Source organism: Nanorana parkeri, unplaced genomic scaffold (genome assembly GCF_000935625.1).
Source record: "Nanorana parkeri isolate BGI_ZX_2015 unplaced genomic scaffold, ASM93562v1 scaffold446, whole genome shotgun sequence".
Taxonomy (NCBI): Eukaryota; Metazoa; Chordata; class Amphibia; order Anura; family Dicroglossidae; genus Nanorana; species Nanorana parkeri.
The window spans coordinates 854945-870559 of NW_017306714.1; the positions used below are offsets into that span (position 1 = coordinate 854945).

Genomic DNA, 15615 nt, shown 5'->3' on the forward strand with positions numbered 1-15615 from the left:
AAAACAGGAAAGGGCTTCAGTTTATGGTCAAATCTGCATCCCAATGCTCATTGCCATGCAGAAAGGGCTGGGAGGATGATCTGGGCTCTCTCGATGATGACATGTGGGATGAGGTCCTGGAAAATATTTCTCAGGTATCCCTTTCAGCCACTCACAGACTGACGCAATTGTTTGTGGTCCACAGGATATATCGCACTCCGGAATTCCTTTTTAGGATTGGATATCGTGACGACCCCTTCTGCCCTAAATGCGGATTCCGTCAAGGATCCCTGATCCACCTGTTGTGGCGCTGCCCTAAGCTGGTGCGCTATTGGCGGAAGGTCGTTCGCACTCTCAATTCTGTTTTTAACGTCCAGACGGTTCCCTCCCCCCAGCTGTGCCTTTTAGGTGTCTTTGATGATCCACTCTTCGACTCCCCTTTATTGTTGGCCCTCAGAAGAGCACTATTTACCGGCACTCGCCTTATTGTGCGTAAGTGGATCTCACCGTCCCCTCCTACGTTGGCTGACTGGTTGGTGGAAATGGATAGAATCATAGAATTTGAACGTGTTACCTATCAGTCGGGGGCTCAGAGCACCGTTTCTATTCAATTTGGTCTAACTGGCTGTCTTTCCGCCCCGCGGGGTTGTCTATTTGATTCCCCTCACACAAGCCGTTGGCACTGAATGCACTCATCTCTCATAATGCAAGTGCTACCCTGTTAGCCCAACTGCATCAGGAGACCCATCAGTACCTAGATGCCCTTTTTCTTTGTGCTTAGTTAAGTAACAAATAGAAAAGAACAAAGTGATAGGCATATCCCTGTGGTAGGGGTTAATTACTGTTTAATTTTTTTTTGTTTTGATTTTTGTTTTTCTTGTGGTGATTGTTGGTTTCTTTAGACCGATCTACCTGTTCATTTGATTTCCATGCATATAACTGCAGAGATATGGGACTGGTAAGATCTTGTCTCGTACATGTGGTATTTCGTGTATGTGTAAAAATTAAAATGTCAATAAATACTATCTCTGATTTAAAAAAAAAAAACAGGAAAGGGTTTAGCAGCGGCAGCACCAGGGTGGGAGACACCCGGTACATCCACCGCACATGCGTTATGATGTCTGTGGTGTGATGTAATCATGCATGCAGAGTGATGTACTTCACTGACGACGGCCATCTTGGTGATGGACATCGGCTAAAAGAGGAGGGGATATTGACCTGGTGGGATCTGGTATGTCGCCGGGTCCCCCCCCTTTCTTGTGCTGCTGTTGGGCTCTTGGTCCATGACTGCCTGACTTAGAGGGTGACACCAAAATGACTGTCAGTCAACCAGACAGACTGTGTCACCTGGTGAGGGCCGCACCCCCTTTGTGACGCCACTGGAGCTTAGAACCTCTGTTAGGTTTCTAAAGTTCTGCGCAAACTGTTGGCGCTACATAAATCCTGTATAATAATAATAATAGTGCTGTCTGTGCCTTCTTGACCTGGTGGCAGTCGCTCCTCTCTTTTTTTTTTTTATTTCCTGCCGTCACATGGACAAGAAGTGATGTTCCCTATCCAAAGTTTCTGGCGTTTTTGTTGTTTTTTTAAGTTGTAATAAATGTAGCCACAAGTAAGAAAACTGTCTAAAACCAAAGATTTCTAAGGGATGTTGCTAGCACTATTTCCATTCATCGTCTGTGTTTTTAGAGTCTGGCTTTAGTGAAAAGACGTCATTTAGATAACATGAGCTGTTGCCTAATTAATTAGTAGCACATCCATCCTGTGACTAAACACACCGAGAATGAAGTCGTTTACCACTACTTGCGTGGATCATCTCTTCCTATATAACCTTGGCCTGAGTCATTTACATGAACTGCTGTAGTATAATCCGCGTAATATGTGGTACAGATATCAGTGTTCAGTTCTTATGCATATGGTTCCTAATCCTTTCAAATTGTATTTAAACCTTTACCATGGACTTCAGAAATCTTGTGAGCTGATAACCTCCTGTGTTGTCTAACTTTGCTGACTTATCAGTTGGCAGTTCTCTGTGGATTACAGAACACCACCCCCCTATGTTATGGAGCAGAGGAAAGAAGATGATGTACTGTAGTCCTGTTCTAAGGTGACAACACTGTTCTTCAATAGATACAGTACTGCAAGTTAGTGTTGCCACCCTAAGGCCTCATTCACACGAGAATCGGCCGGTAGGTACAGCTCCGTGTTGCATGCACGGCCGTATTGGGCAGCTCCCGGGAAGGACAGGTGCTGCATGTGATTAGTACGCAGCCCCTGTCCTTCTCTATGGGACTACGCGGCCGTACGCCGCCCTACGCTCACCCTCCTACACGTCCATAGGGTTGTCCCGACTCGTACACAGACAGGATCCATCCTATCAGCATAGGAGTACGGACACCCGCACGGACGTGTAGGGCGGGTGAGCGTACGGCCGCGTAGTCCCATAGAGAAGGACAGGGGCTGCGTACTAATCGCATGCAGCACCTGTCCTTCCCGGGAGCTGCCCGATAAGGCCGTGCACGCAGCACGGAGCTGTACCTACCGGCCGATTCTCGTGTGATTGAGGCCTTAGGCAGCAAGTGTGTTACTCGCAGGATCACCATGTGAAAATAAAGGAAAAAAGCCTATAAACACAGCCACCGCATCTAAGAACTAGTAAGCTGCAGCATATTTTTTCCCTGGCTTTTATAGACTTTATAACTCCCCTGAAAGAGTAGCTGCTGATCAGATCTATTGCTAGTTTACTGTGCATCTGGGAGTTGATTGGTTTCTATTGACCTCAGCAAAAGCACAACTTATAGTAGCCTAAGGAATAAATAACATTCCATAGCTCTCAACTGAAAATCACTAATTTCCAACCATTTCCAGTATTTTGATTCATTGAAATGTCACTGCACTAAATTGTTTAGTACAAGGTGACTTCTAGTGAATAGAATGAGAGCGCGTAACCTGCTGGGTGCAAATATTCATAATGAACATAAGTTTAAGGTATATTGCCACTTTTGCAGTCAAATGCGAGAAAACCTCTCTATATGTTTGTTATGTGTTCCTGTATAGACAGCATAACGAAAAATAATTATTAAAAAACATATTTGTTTCCTTTAGCTGTTTATTTGGAGGAGGCCTTAGGCCAGACTGCAAGCTATTGTGAACAGTTTAGGAGCAAGGGCTAAGGGCTCTCGAGTCACTTGAATCAAGTGCCAATTTTGCGCTGCTTTGGATATATTTGTCCATTTGAATACCTGAATTTCTATAGTGCTACTTCTTTGAGTCTTGAATGCTAGAGTAGAAGTATAACAGTTATCTAATGTTTGCACTTAATAGGAAACTATAATGGGTTTGGGTTAATTATATAAATATATATATATATAATTTATTTATTTTTTTGTGAGATTTAGCTTCAAATGGTAGCGCATTATGGACGGAGTCCACTCGCAAACATGTTCATGTCCGGACCGGAACGGACTGCCCACGTGAGAACTGTAGCCCATAAAACACATAGGGATACATTGGGATGTATTTTGTGTGCAGGAGAGCACGTTTCTGGTGCAGACACAATCTGGACGTCGTGTGAACAAGCCCTTAGGGAGGATGATCCCCATCCCACATTCCATAATGCAGTGCTTCATACTTACTCATCTGATCCATCAGCCAGAACAATGCTGTGTAGGGAGTTTATATTCCATCTTAAGTTGAATTTGTATGTATGTTGGAACAGGTAAATTTTTAAGTGCAACTCCAGCCAAAAAAGATTTTATTTAGTTTTGGATAGCATAGAGAAGGGTTAACCCCCTGTAACATTTGTTTTGCTGTCTGTGCCCCTGTCTAGAAGATTTCACCCCACTTTCTGTCCCTGTGACAATTTGGATTTTTAAAAAAAATGTTGGGTTGTCGTAGCATTCATTAAGGGAATTGGCCTTTTACATGCTCCATTATTTTAACTTATCTTTTAAAATTGTTGCGATTGTTGACCGACTGTAACCAAATGCTCTGCTAATGGATGATAGAGTTTCACCTCTTCTCTGATCGTTTTATTATTTTTACTTTATCTTCCATTGTGATGGTTTTTCTTGTCTTTGCTGTATCACCAGCACTTGCAGCGGATTTACGTTTCGGCATTGTAACAGGGTGAAGACAACAAGTGTACAGTACTGTACAGGGTTACAAGCCAACTTCCTATACAGTACCAGACCCGGAAGAAGAGGCGGGCACTCCTCGTCTGCATGTCTAACTTCCTTTTAATGTACTGGTTCTTGGCACCCAGCCACCCTAACCCCCCTTGATTGCATATACCACAAGCATCCATTGAGGCTTCCTCTGGTACTTGGAGTGATTAAACTTATTACCCCTCAGGATCCCCCCAGTACTACGAACGTCGGCACGAGCACAGAACAGCCTAGGACCTCCGTTTGTAAGTACGAGTCGTACGTAACTCCGCTGTTCGTAACTCAGGGACTGCCTGTATATTGAGACACTAGTGTAGTGGTGGTTACATTGTATTGAGAAAGATGTATCAATATAATCTGAAACTGCTGAGGCCTAGCCTCTATCTTGAGGTAAATTTGTGTGTGCCCACCCTTTATTGCATATAGCCGAATATCCTTTACTAATAGGTTTGTTTGTGCAATGGTTACATCATTTTTTTTTTTTTACTTAATCGTCTGGGCAGAGGTGGGGGCTGTGTCGATTTTCTATTTGCAGGCAATCAGTTTTCTGGCAAAAAGAGCATAAATCTAATGAACAGCTTTCCATAAATATTTGGAACTAGTTTGTTCAGAATTCCAACGATGCATACTAGTGAAGGGCATACATTTGGGAAATAGAAGGCATTAACTATACATTCAATCAATCTGATTATTTCCCCCTCTTAAAAAGCATATCTATGAGTTGAAACCAATACTCTTCCTGTGTGACCGATAGCTGGTTTCTACAGTTATTAAAGTGACCCTGTCGCCAGACCATTCATTTTAACAACAACGTTAATTGTTTGTAAGGTGTTTGAGGGGGTGCTAAAGGACTCTATTGAAAAATAGAAAATAATGTATAGAAAAGGGTATTCTAAATAACAATCAATCCTGCTTTCCAGCTCCCTTGTCAACTCCTCACATACTCGCCTCCAGGACTTGTCCAGAGTCTCTCCCAATCCTCTGGAACTCTTTACCCCAACCTGTCCCTCTATCTCCCACCTTGATTGCCTTTAGGGGTTCCCTAAAGACTCATCTCTTCAGGGAAGCCTATCCCACCTCAACCTAACCACTGACCTATCACTTTCTCAAACAATTCATTCCCACACAGCTCCCTCCTCATGTATCACTTCTCCCTCCCTTTCAGATTGTAAGCCCTCATGGGCAGGGCCCTCCTTACCTTCTTGTCTTGAATTATATTGTAATTGTAATGTCTTCCTTATATTGTAAAGCGCTGCGCAAACTGTTGGCGCTATATAAATCCTGTATAATAATATGGATTTATAAAAGATTTCTCTGCTCAGCCCAATCTGTCAACATTTTCCGAGGACGTAAGCAGTAGTTCAGAATAAAGAAGGGTAGTACATTACATTTATCTGGGTTCTGCAAAAGGATTTGGCACTGTGCTACACAAACAGTTCATTTACAAACTTATAGGTTTATTGAAGTCAGCTGTATGTACGTAGATTGAAAGCTGGCTTTGGGAATGGCTAGTGGTAAATTTTGGGGCTGATTGTGTTTAATGTGTTTTAAAAACATTGAGGTTAGAAATAGGAGTGCAGTTTCTGTATTTGTTGATGTTACAAAATTACACCGAGAAATAGGTTCAACACAGGATGTAGCAACATGACAGGAAACCCTAAATAAAATAAAATAGAATTGGCAGATGAGGGTTATTGTTGAAAACTGCAGTTATGCAATAGGGTGCTAATTGGATACTCGTTGGGAGGGGTTACACTGGGAGAATCAGGAGTAGGAAAAAGGTTTGGGGGTCCTAGTGGACCACAAGTTTAGAAAAGCAAGCAATACCAAGCGGCTGGTAGCCAAGCAATCTATCATGCATTAAAAAGTTTTTTTTTTCTTTTTTCAAGGGATAAAATCAACATCCTTATCCCTTTTACAAAACACTGGTGTGGCCTCATCTTGAGAATGCAGTCTAGTGTTGGTCACCATTAACAGCTGGAATGTATTAGAGTCCAAGAAAGGCCAACAAGATTATTTAGGGGCCCTGGATGGAGGGCATTCTGGTAATGCTAATTGCACAGAACTGGCCCAGGCAGATGTGGTACTTCAACCTCATCAGACATTTTGCAGACCTCTTCGTGGCTTCTCAAGACCATCCTAATCTTTTCCAAGGACTGGTTTACCACACTGCTTCGCAGCTGCTGGCTTCAGTGGAATGGCTGTAAAAGCCCAGGTCCCAAGTGATAGGGTTCTATCTGAATCCATTATTCCTACACTCCTTCAATCTAGGAAATCCACCTCTTGCAAAGTCTACTATTGCACTTAGAAAGCCTACATTGCATGGTGCAAGGCACAGAAATTCTGTGGGAAGCAGTCAAACTTTTTCAAGTCTGCTCTCAATCAAGAGGTTAGAAATCTTATTCCTTATTAAAAAAAAAAAATATTGTACAGGGGTTTGGTTACATCGTTTTGTGTATATGTCCACCTGTGTCTCTGTGTGGGGCCTCAATCTGGTTCGATCTGCTCTTCAGAAACAGTCCTTTTGAATATTTTACCCTGTTAGACCTTTCTCTGCTATGTCTCCTCTCACTCACTTGGTGGTCTTTCTTATTGCCATCATCTCTGTGAGTTTCCAAGTTGGCAGCCTTGTCATGCATAGAGCCCTTTTCTTGTGCTTCACAGGAATACGGTTGTCTTGAGGCCAATGGCCCTCTTTTCTCACAAAGGTAGTGTCTTCCTTCCACCTTAACAAGGACATTGTACTCCCATCCCTCTGTCCTTCCCCGATACATCTCAAAGAGATTTCCCTCCATTGTTTGGATGTGATACAGGCTGTTCGAGTCTATCCCTCAGCCGCATCCTTTAAAATGATTCACTCACTCTTTGTCACTCCTGAGGGCACCTGCAGGAGTCAGCCTGTCTCTTGCTCCACCATTTGGCAGTTTATCATTCAAGCCCATGGGCTAAACTCAGGTGCTAAAACTTAAAAATACATTCAAGTACACTAACTATTAACAAAAATGTATCTTATTTGTGTATCACTCGGCTGTAGATCATCAAATTATCTCTGAATTCATGCTGACACTGTCATTCCTTCTGGAGGGTGGCTACTTTTGTTCCCCATAGTCCCTGTGTGTGTTGTAAAGTAACCACCGCTCCGAGCTTGCTCCCATGATGGACTACAATCTCACTTTTAGTTTACTCATTTTTATTGAAGTTCTAGTCTAGTTAAGCTCAAGGGAGTGAGCTCGGATCGGTGGCTACTTTACAACACACACACACAGGGACCATGGGGAAGAAAAGTATCCCCCCTCCAGCGTTGCATGATGGAATAAATGTCAAAGTACCACAGCGCTGAATACTGAAAAATGGCCTGGCCGGGAAGGGGGTGTAAACACTGCGGTCATCAAGTGGTTAAGGAACTCCAAGAAAATGACTTTACAGTCAGTTAAAATACGGTAGCCTTTTGTCTGGTTTAGCCTGCTGGTTTAACGAGAGAAATCTATGTGTCTGTGGCTGACATTACACTCATCTCCCCCACATTCAGAGTTCAGATCTTTACAGTGATATCTTTGAATGCTCAGAACAGATATGCCACCATCAGCCTTGTAAATGTTCGAGTAATTATTTGAAATAGAAGGCATGATGTTAATGTATTTATACCTTAATAATTGTAATTGGTTATAAAAAAACATGCTGTAAGCTATTCATTAGTAATCAATCTTGTAACATTTTTCAAATCATCAATTATGTAATGACTAGCCATTTAACTCATTGAATGATTACATTATTAATAGTTGCAGTAATGAAATGTGTCTCAGCTCTATTATTTATTTACTGATTTATCAGGTCTGCACTGCTTCAGCTAATAGGAACGTACGAAATGGCAGCTGTAGAAACTGAATTTCTTCGAGATCAAGGTAAGAAATTGATGGCAACTATGTTCAGTTATTGATTTGCATACCTGTAGGAGGAATCATATGATTGTAAAAGTGAAAGAATCTCTGTTTTCTGTGTTCATTATTCTGGCTACAAACATTAGAGAACAGTCAGACATGCAGGTAAAATCTGAATGCCCTTAGTGAACTGAGTTGGGAGAGCCCAGGTATTTCCTATAGAGGGTGGGAGCCAGCAACACTTTATCATACACATCTCTTGGAATGCAAAACCCGCTGGAAGCAGGCCAAATGCAGGTCAGATGCAGGTCCAGTGCACATGTCTTTGATTAAATTATGTTATCAGTGATTCAAAGTGATGCAATCAACACAAGCCAAAGCCTGTTGACACAGGCCCTAAGCCATGACCCTTCCTGGCACTAAGCCCAAGCCTGTCATTCAACTGTTAAATGCCAGATCCTGCTTTTATATGCCAAAACCTGCTGGTTTCCTGATTACATTGCCTGCCTTTTTGATATATTTGTTAGTTGTTTTTTTTTTACCCCTGTCAATATGTGCTATGTGATTCTGTTAGCGTGACATGGGCTTCCCTGAGGGGCGGAGTCTAAGTACCAGCCGGTGTTCACCAGAGCTCCTGATGGTGGATATGGGCTAAGCTGCTCGCTGGTACCAGGTTGCGGTCCCCAGGGTTGTCCTGCCAAGGGATGGACAAGAACAGGAGGGCTCCAATGAGGAGACAGTAGTCAGATCCAGGCAGAGTTCAAGGCAGGCAGCTAGCAGAGGGTGGTCGGACAGTCCAAGGTCGGCAACTAGCAATCATAGGATAAACGCAGGAGACGAGCAAAGTCGGGTCCAGGCAGAAGATCAGGGCAGGCAGCAAGCGAAAAAGGGTCAGACAGTCGTGGTCAGCAACGAGAAAACAGCAGAAGTATAAGCTGTTTCACAAACAGGAAGCTGGCAAAAAGACACGGCACCAGCTCCTTGCAGAGCTAGTGCTTAAATACCCCTCTGAATCAGAAACGACACGTCCAGCCTCAGGGTACACTGGAAGTCCTGGTCCGGAATCTGTTACTATTATCAGCCGTACTGGCCTGGACCCTGTTACTTCCATTAGTAGAAGATCTCCTGGAAGTCCTGGCTGGGATTCTCAGAGGAGAACGGTAAACCCTGACAGGTATTCTGAGCTTATCATAACAGATTCCTACTTGAGTGTAAAAAGCTCAAGGATCCGCAGATACCAGCTAACTTTAGGGTTCGTTCACATCATAGGGCAGTGCGTTCTGGTCAGAATCGGACCAGAATGCACTGCCCGCATTGCGGCCGGCTCACTTTTTTGCCGGGCTGGAGGGGGCGTGGCGGGCCATTGAGGTGAATGGCACCGTAGCCACACCTTGCGGCCGCAATGCGATCGCCCGCACGGGATCGCAAGGGACATTGTGCCTGCAGTGCAGCCTAGTGCGATCAAAATAGTGCTTGCAGCATTCTGACCGGAACGCACTGCCCTATGGTGTGAACGAACCCTTAGGTGAGTGTCACAGGATTCCAACTGCAAAGCACATATGACTAGTCTAATATTAATGCTATAGCGGTTGTAAGGGTTGCCTATAGAAATTGAGTAGAAGTTCTATGTGGCTTGGACCTCTGTTGCATAAATACTGCATATGCTTTGGTAGCTCTTTCACAATGTCCGTAGGCCACACTGTTCCATTTCTGTTGATTTAGGAGAGGTGCTATAGTACAAACATACATGGTGGCACTGTTTCTTGATTTCGGTGACAGATGGTTAGGTTTGATAATTTTGTCATTTGGTCCTAATGTCAGGGAACAGTTGTATGCACATAATTAGGTCCCTTGGTACTTTTTCCATAGAGACTCACTCTCTGTAATGCTTCGTATGTTAATTGCCTTTGAGCCACTAAGCACTTCTACGTTTTGGAAGACTTCTTCACCTTCCTTGCCCCATGAGTAAGACTGTCACAACAGTTGCTAAGTGTAAGGGGAAGTTCACTAGATTTCACAACAAACTAATAATTCCCACTGGTGTCTGGACTCCTTGGTTACAACTTCCACCCCGTCTTAGTAGCCTTTGTTAAATTGGGAGATACACATACTGTCTAGAAAATCATCTTGTTGTTCTTGTACATAATATTCCATATACAGGTAGCATCGTTTATACCACAAATGACCCAAAAGGTAGCTTCAACAGAGGCATAATGAAACGTACACAAAAACACATAATTTATGCTTTGTGTATAACATATTGTCTAAAAATGTTTCCAGAGTAGCTTTTGTCACTTACCAGTTTGTAAAGCACAGTTTCCCCACAGTTGTTCTCTATTTCTATTCTCTTCTGGCTCATCCTGATACCCCTCACAGCATCTTTAGGTTGGCTCGACACTCCGTCTGCTGCATCAAAGCAAGAGCTCTCTAAATGGAAGGGAGCATGAGCTTTTCTGATCATGAAGCTATAGGTCCTACTCAGCAGGGAGTGTATAAGACTTCTGCAGAAATAACAATCAATCCTGCTTTCCAGCTCCATTGTCAACTCCTCACATACTCGCCTCCAGGACTTGTCCAGAGTCTCTCCCAATCCTCTGGAACTCTTTACCCCAACCTGTCCCTCTATCTCCCACCTTGATTGCCTTTAGGGGTTCCCTAAAGACTCATCTCTTCAGGGAAGCCTATCCCACCTCAACCTAACCACTGACCTATCACTTTCTCAAACAATTCATTCCCACACAGCTCCCTCCTCATGTATCACTTCTCCCTCCCTTTCAGATTGTAAGCCCTCATGGGCAGGGCCCTCCTTACCTTCTTGTCTTGAATTATATTGTAATTGTAATGTCTTCCTTATATTGTAAAGCGCTGCGCAAACTGTTGGCGCTATATAAATCCTGTATAATAATATGGATTTATAAAAGATTTCTCTGCTCAGCCCAATCTGTCAACATTTTCCGAGGACGTAAGCAGTAGTTCAGAATAAAGAAGGGTAGTACATTACATTTATCTGGGTTCTGCAAAAGGATTTGGCACTGTGCTACACAAACAGTTCATTTACAAACTTATAGGTTTATTGAAGTCAGCTGTATGTACGTAGATTGAAAGCTGGCTTTGGGAATGGCTAGTGGTAAATTTTGGGGCTGATTGTGTTTAATGTGTTTTAAAAACATTGAGGTTAGAAATAGGAGTGCAGTTTCTGTATTTGTTGATGTTACAAAATTACACCGAGAAATAGGTTCAACACAGGATGTAGCAACATGACAGGAAACCCTAAATAAAATAAAATAGAATTGGCAGATGAGGGTTATTGTTGAAAACTGCAGTTATGCAATAGGGTGCTAATTGGATACTCGTTGGGAGGGGTTACACTGGGAGAATCAGGAGTAGGAAAAAGGTTTGGGGGTCCTAGTGGACCACAAGTTTAGAAAAGCAAGCAATACCAAGCGGCTGGTAGCCAAGCAATCTATCATGCATTAAAAAGTTTTTTTTTTCTTTTTTCAAGGGATAAAATCAACATCCTTATCCCTTTTACAAAACACTGGTGTGGCCTCATCTTGAGAATGCAGTCTAGTGTTGGTCACCATTAACAGCTGGAATGTATTAGAGTCCAAGAAAGGCCAACAAGATTATTTAGGGGCCCTGGATGGAGGGCATTCTGGTAATGCTAATTGCACAGAACTGGCCCAGGCAGATGTGGTACTTCAACCTCATCAGACATTTTGCAGACCTCTTCGTGGCTTCTCAAGACCATCCTAATCTTTTCCAAGGACTGGTTTACCACACTGCTTCGCAGCTGCTGGCTTCAGTGGAATGGCTGTAAAAGCCCAGGTCCCAAGTGATAGGGTTCTATCTGAATCCATTATTCCTACACTCCTTCAATCTAGGAAATCCACCTCTTGCAAAGTCTACTATTGCACTTAGAAAGCCTACATTGCATGGTGCAAGGCACAGAAATTCTGTGGGAAGCAGTCAAACTTTTTCAAGTCTGCTCTCAATCAAGAGGTTAGAAATCTTATTCCTTATTAAAAAAAAAAAATATTGTACAGGGGTTTGGTTACATCGTTTTGTGTATATGTCCACCTGTGTCTCTGTGTGGGGCCTCAATCTGGTTCGATCTGCTCTTCAGAAACAGTCCTTTTGAATATTTTACCCTGTTAGACCTTTCTCTGCTATGTCTCCTCTCACTCACTTGGTGGTCTTTCTTATTGCCATCATCTCTGTGAGTTTCCAAGTTGGCAGCCTTGTCATGCATAGAGCCCTTTTCTTGTGCTTCACAGGAATACGGTTGTCTTGAGGCCAATGGCCCTCTTTTCTCACAAAGGTAGTGTCTTCCTTCCACCTTAACAAGGACATTGTACTCCCATCCCTCTGTCCTTCCCCGATACATCTCAAAGAGATTTCCCTCCATTGTTTGGATGTGATACAGGCTGTTCGAGTCTATCCCTCAGCCGCATCCTTTAAAATGATTCACTCACTCTTTGTCACTCCTGAGGGCACCTGCAGGAGTCAGCCTGTCTCTTGCTCCACCATTTGGCAGTTTATCATTCAAGCCCATGGGCTAAACTCAGGTGCTAAAACTTAAAAATACATTCAAGTACACTAACTATTAACAAAAATGTATCTTATTTGTGTATCACTCGGCTGTAGATCATCAAATTATCTCTGAATTCATGCTGACACTGTCATTCCTTCTGGAGGGTGGCTACTTTTGTTCCCCATAGTCCCTGTGTGTGTTGTAAAGTAACCACCGCTCCGAGCTTGCTCCCATGATGGACTACAATCTCACTTTTAGTTTACTCATTTTTATTGAAGTTCTAGTCTAGTTAAGCTCAAGGGAGTGAGCTCGGATCGGTGGCTACTTTACAACACACACACACAGGGACCATGGGGAAGAAAAGTATCCCCCCTCCAGCGTTGCATGATGGAATAAATGTCAAAGTACCACAGCGCTGAATACTGAAAAATGGCCTGGCCGGGAAGGGGGTGTAAACACTGCGGTCATCAAGTGGTTAAGGAACTCCAAGAAAATGACTTTACAGTCAGTTAAAATACGGTAGCCTTTTGTCTGGTTTAGCCTGCTGGTTTAACGAGAGAAATCTATGTGTCTGTGGCTGACATTACACTCATCTCCCCCACATTCAGAGTTCAGATCTTTACAGTGATATCTTTGAATGCTCAGAACAGATATGCCACCATCAGCCTTGTAAATGTTCGAGTAATTATTTGAAATAGAAGGCATGATGTTAATGTATTTATACCTTAATAATTGTAATTGGTTATAAAAAAACATGCTGTAAGCTATTCATTAGTAATCAATCTTGTAACATTTTTCAAATCATCAATTATGTAATGACTAGCCATTTAACTCATTGAATGATTACATTATTAATAGTTGCAGTAATGAAATGTGTCTCAGCTCTATTATTTATTTACTGATTTATCAGGTCTGCACTGCTTCAGCTAATAGGAACGTACGAAATGGCAGCTGTAGAAACTGAATTTCTTCGAGATCAAGGTAAGAAATTGATGGCAACTATGTTCAGTTATTGATTTGCATACCTGTAGGAGGAATCATATGATTGTAAAAGTGAAAGAATCTCTGTTTTCTGTGTTCATTATTCTGGCTACAAACATTAGAGAACAGTCAGACATGCAGGTAAAATCTGAATGCCCTTAGTGAACTGAGTTGGGAGAGCCCAGGTATTTCCTATAGAGGGTGGGAGCCAGCAACACTTTATCATACACATCTCTTGGAATGCAAAACCCGCTGGAAGCAGGCCAAATGCAGGTCAGATGCAGGTCCAGTGCACATGTCTTTGATTAAATTATGTTATCAGTGATTCAAAGTGATGCAATCAACACAAGCCAAAGCCTGTTGACACAGGCCCTAAGCCATGACCCTTCCTGGCACTAAGCCCAAGCCTGTCATTCAACTGTTAAATGCCAGATCCTGCTTTTATATGCCAAAACCTGCTGGTTTCCTGATTACATTGCCTGCCTTTTTGATATATTTGTTAGTTGTTTTTTTTTTACCCCTGTCAATATGTGCTATGTGATTCTGTTAGCGTGACATGGGCTTCCCTGAGGGGCGGAGTCTAAGTACCAGCCGGTGTTCACCAGAGCTCCTGATGGTGGATATGGGCTAAGCTGCTCGCTGGTACCAGGTTGCGGTCCCCAGGGTTGTCCTGCCAAGGGATGGACAAGAACAGGAGGGCTCCAATGAGGAGACAGTAGTCAGATCCAGGCAGAGTTCAAGGCAGGCAGCTAGCAGAGGGTGGTCGGACAGTCCAAGGTCGGCAACTAGCAATCATAGGATAAACGCAGGAGACGAGCAAAGTCGGGTCCAGGCAGAAGATCAGGGCAGGCAGCAAGCGAAAAAGGGTCAGACAGTCGTGGTCAGCAACGAGAAAACAGCAGAAGTATAAGCTGTTTCACAAACAGGAAGCTGGCAAAAAGACACGGCACCAGCTCCTTGCAGAGCTAGTGCTTAAATACCCCTCTGAATCAGAAACGACACGTCCAGCCTCAGGGTACACTGGAAGTCCTGGTCCGGAATCTGTTACTATTATCAGCCGTACTGGCCTGGACCCTGTTACTTCCATTAGTAGAAGATCTCCTGGAAGTCCTGGCTGGGATTCTCAGAGGAGAACGGTAAACCCTGACAGGTATTCTGAGCTTATCATAACAGATTCCTACTTGAGTGTAAAAAGCTCAAGGATCCGCAGATACCAGCTAACTTTAGGGTTCGTTCACATCATAGGGCAGTGCGTTCTGGTCAGAATCGGACCAGAATGCACTGCCCGCATTGCGGCCGGCTCACTTTTTTGCCGGGCTGGAGGGGGCGTGGCGGGCCATTGAGGTGAATGGCACCGTAGCCACACCTTGCGGCCGCAATGCGATCGCCCGCACGGGATCGCAAGGGACATTGTGCCTGCAGTGCAGCCTAGTGCGATCAAAATAGTGCTTGCAGCATTCTGACCGGAACGCACTGCCCTATGGTGTGAACGAACCCTTAGGTGAGTGTCACAGGATTCCAACTGCAAAGCACATATGACTAGTCTAATATTAATGCTATAGCGGTTGTAAGGGTTGCCTATAGAAATTGAGTAGAAGTTCTATGTGGCTTGGACCTCTGTTGCATAAATACTGCATATGCTTTGGTAGCTCTTTCACAATGTCCGTAGGCCACACTGTTCCATTTCTGTTGATTTAGGAGAGGTGCTATAGTACAAACATACATGGTGGCACTGTTTCTTGATTTCGGTGACAGATGGTTAGGTTTGATAATTTTGTCATTTGGTCCTAATGTCAGGGAACAGTTGTATGCACATAATTAGGTCCCTTGGTACTTTTTCCATAGAGACTCACTCTCTGTAATGCTTCGTATGTTAATTGCCTTTGAGCCACTAAGCACTTCTACGTTTTGGAAGACTTCTTCACCTTCCTTGCCCCATGAGTAAGACTGTCACAACAGTTGCTAAGTGTAAGGGGAAGTTCACTAGATTTCACAACAAACTAATAATTCCCACTGGTGTCTGGACTCCTTGGTTACAACTTCCACCCCGTCTTAGTAGCCTTTGTTAAATTGGGAG

The 15615-nt window shown here is 43.4% G+C and overlaps 1 protein-coding gene across 1 annotated transcript in view; it reads left to right on the plus strand.

Annotated features, from left to right (window-relative positions):
* Positions 1 to 13478: 13478 nt before the first annotated feature.
* SCLT1 (sodium channel and clathrin linker 1) overlaps positions 13479 to 15615 on the plus strand; it is a 130203-nt gene continuing 128066 nt past the window's right edge. The window contains exon 1 of the mRNA XM_018560293.1: positions 13479 to 13538. Within this exon, the coding sequence (XP_018415795.1) occupies positions 13502 to 13538 (37 nt within the window). The 5' untranslated portion in view covers positions 13479 to 13501. The remainder of the gene's footprint in view (positions 13539 to 15615) is intronic.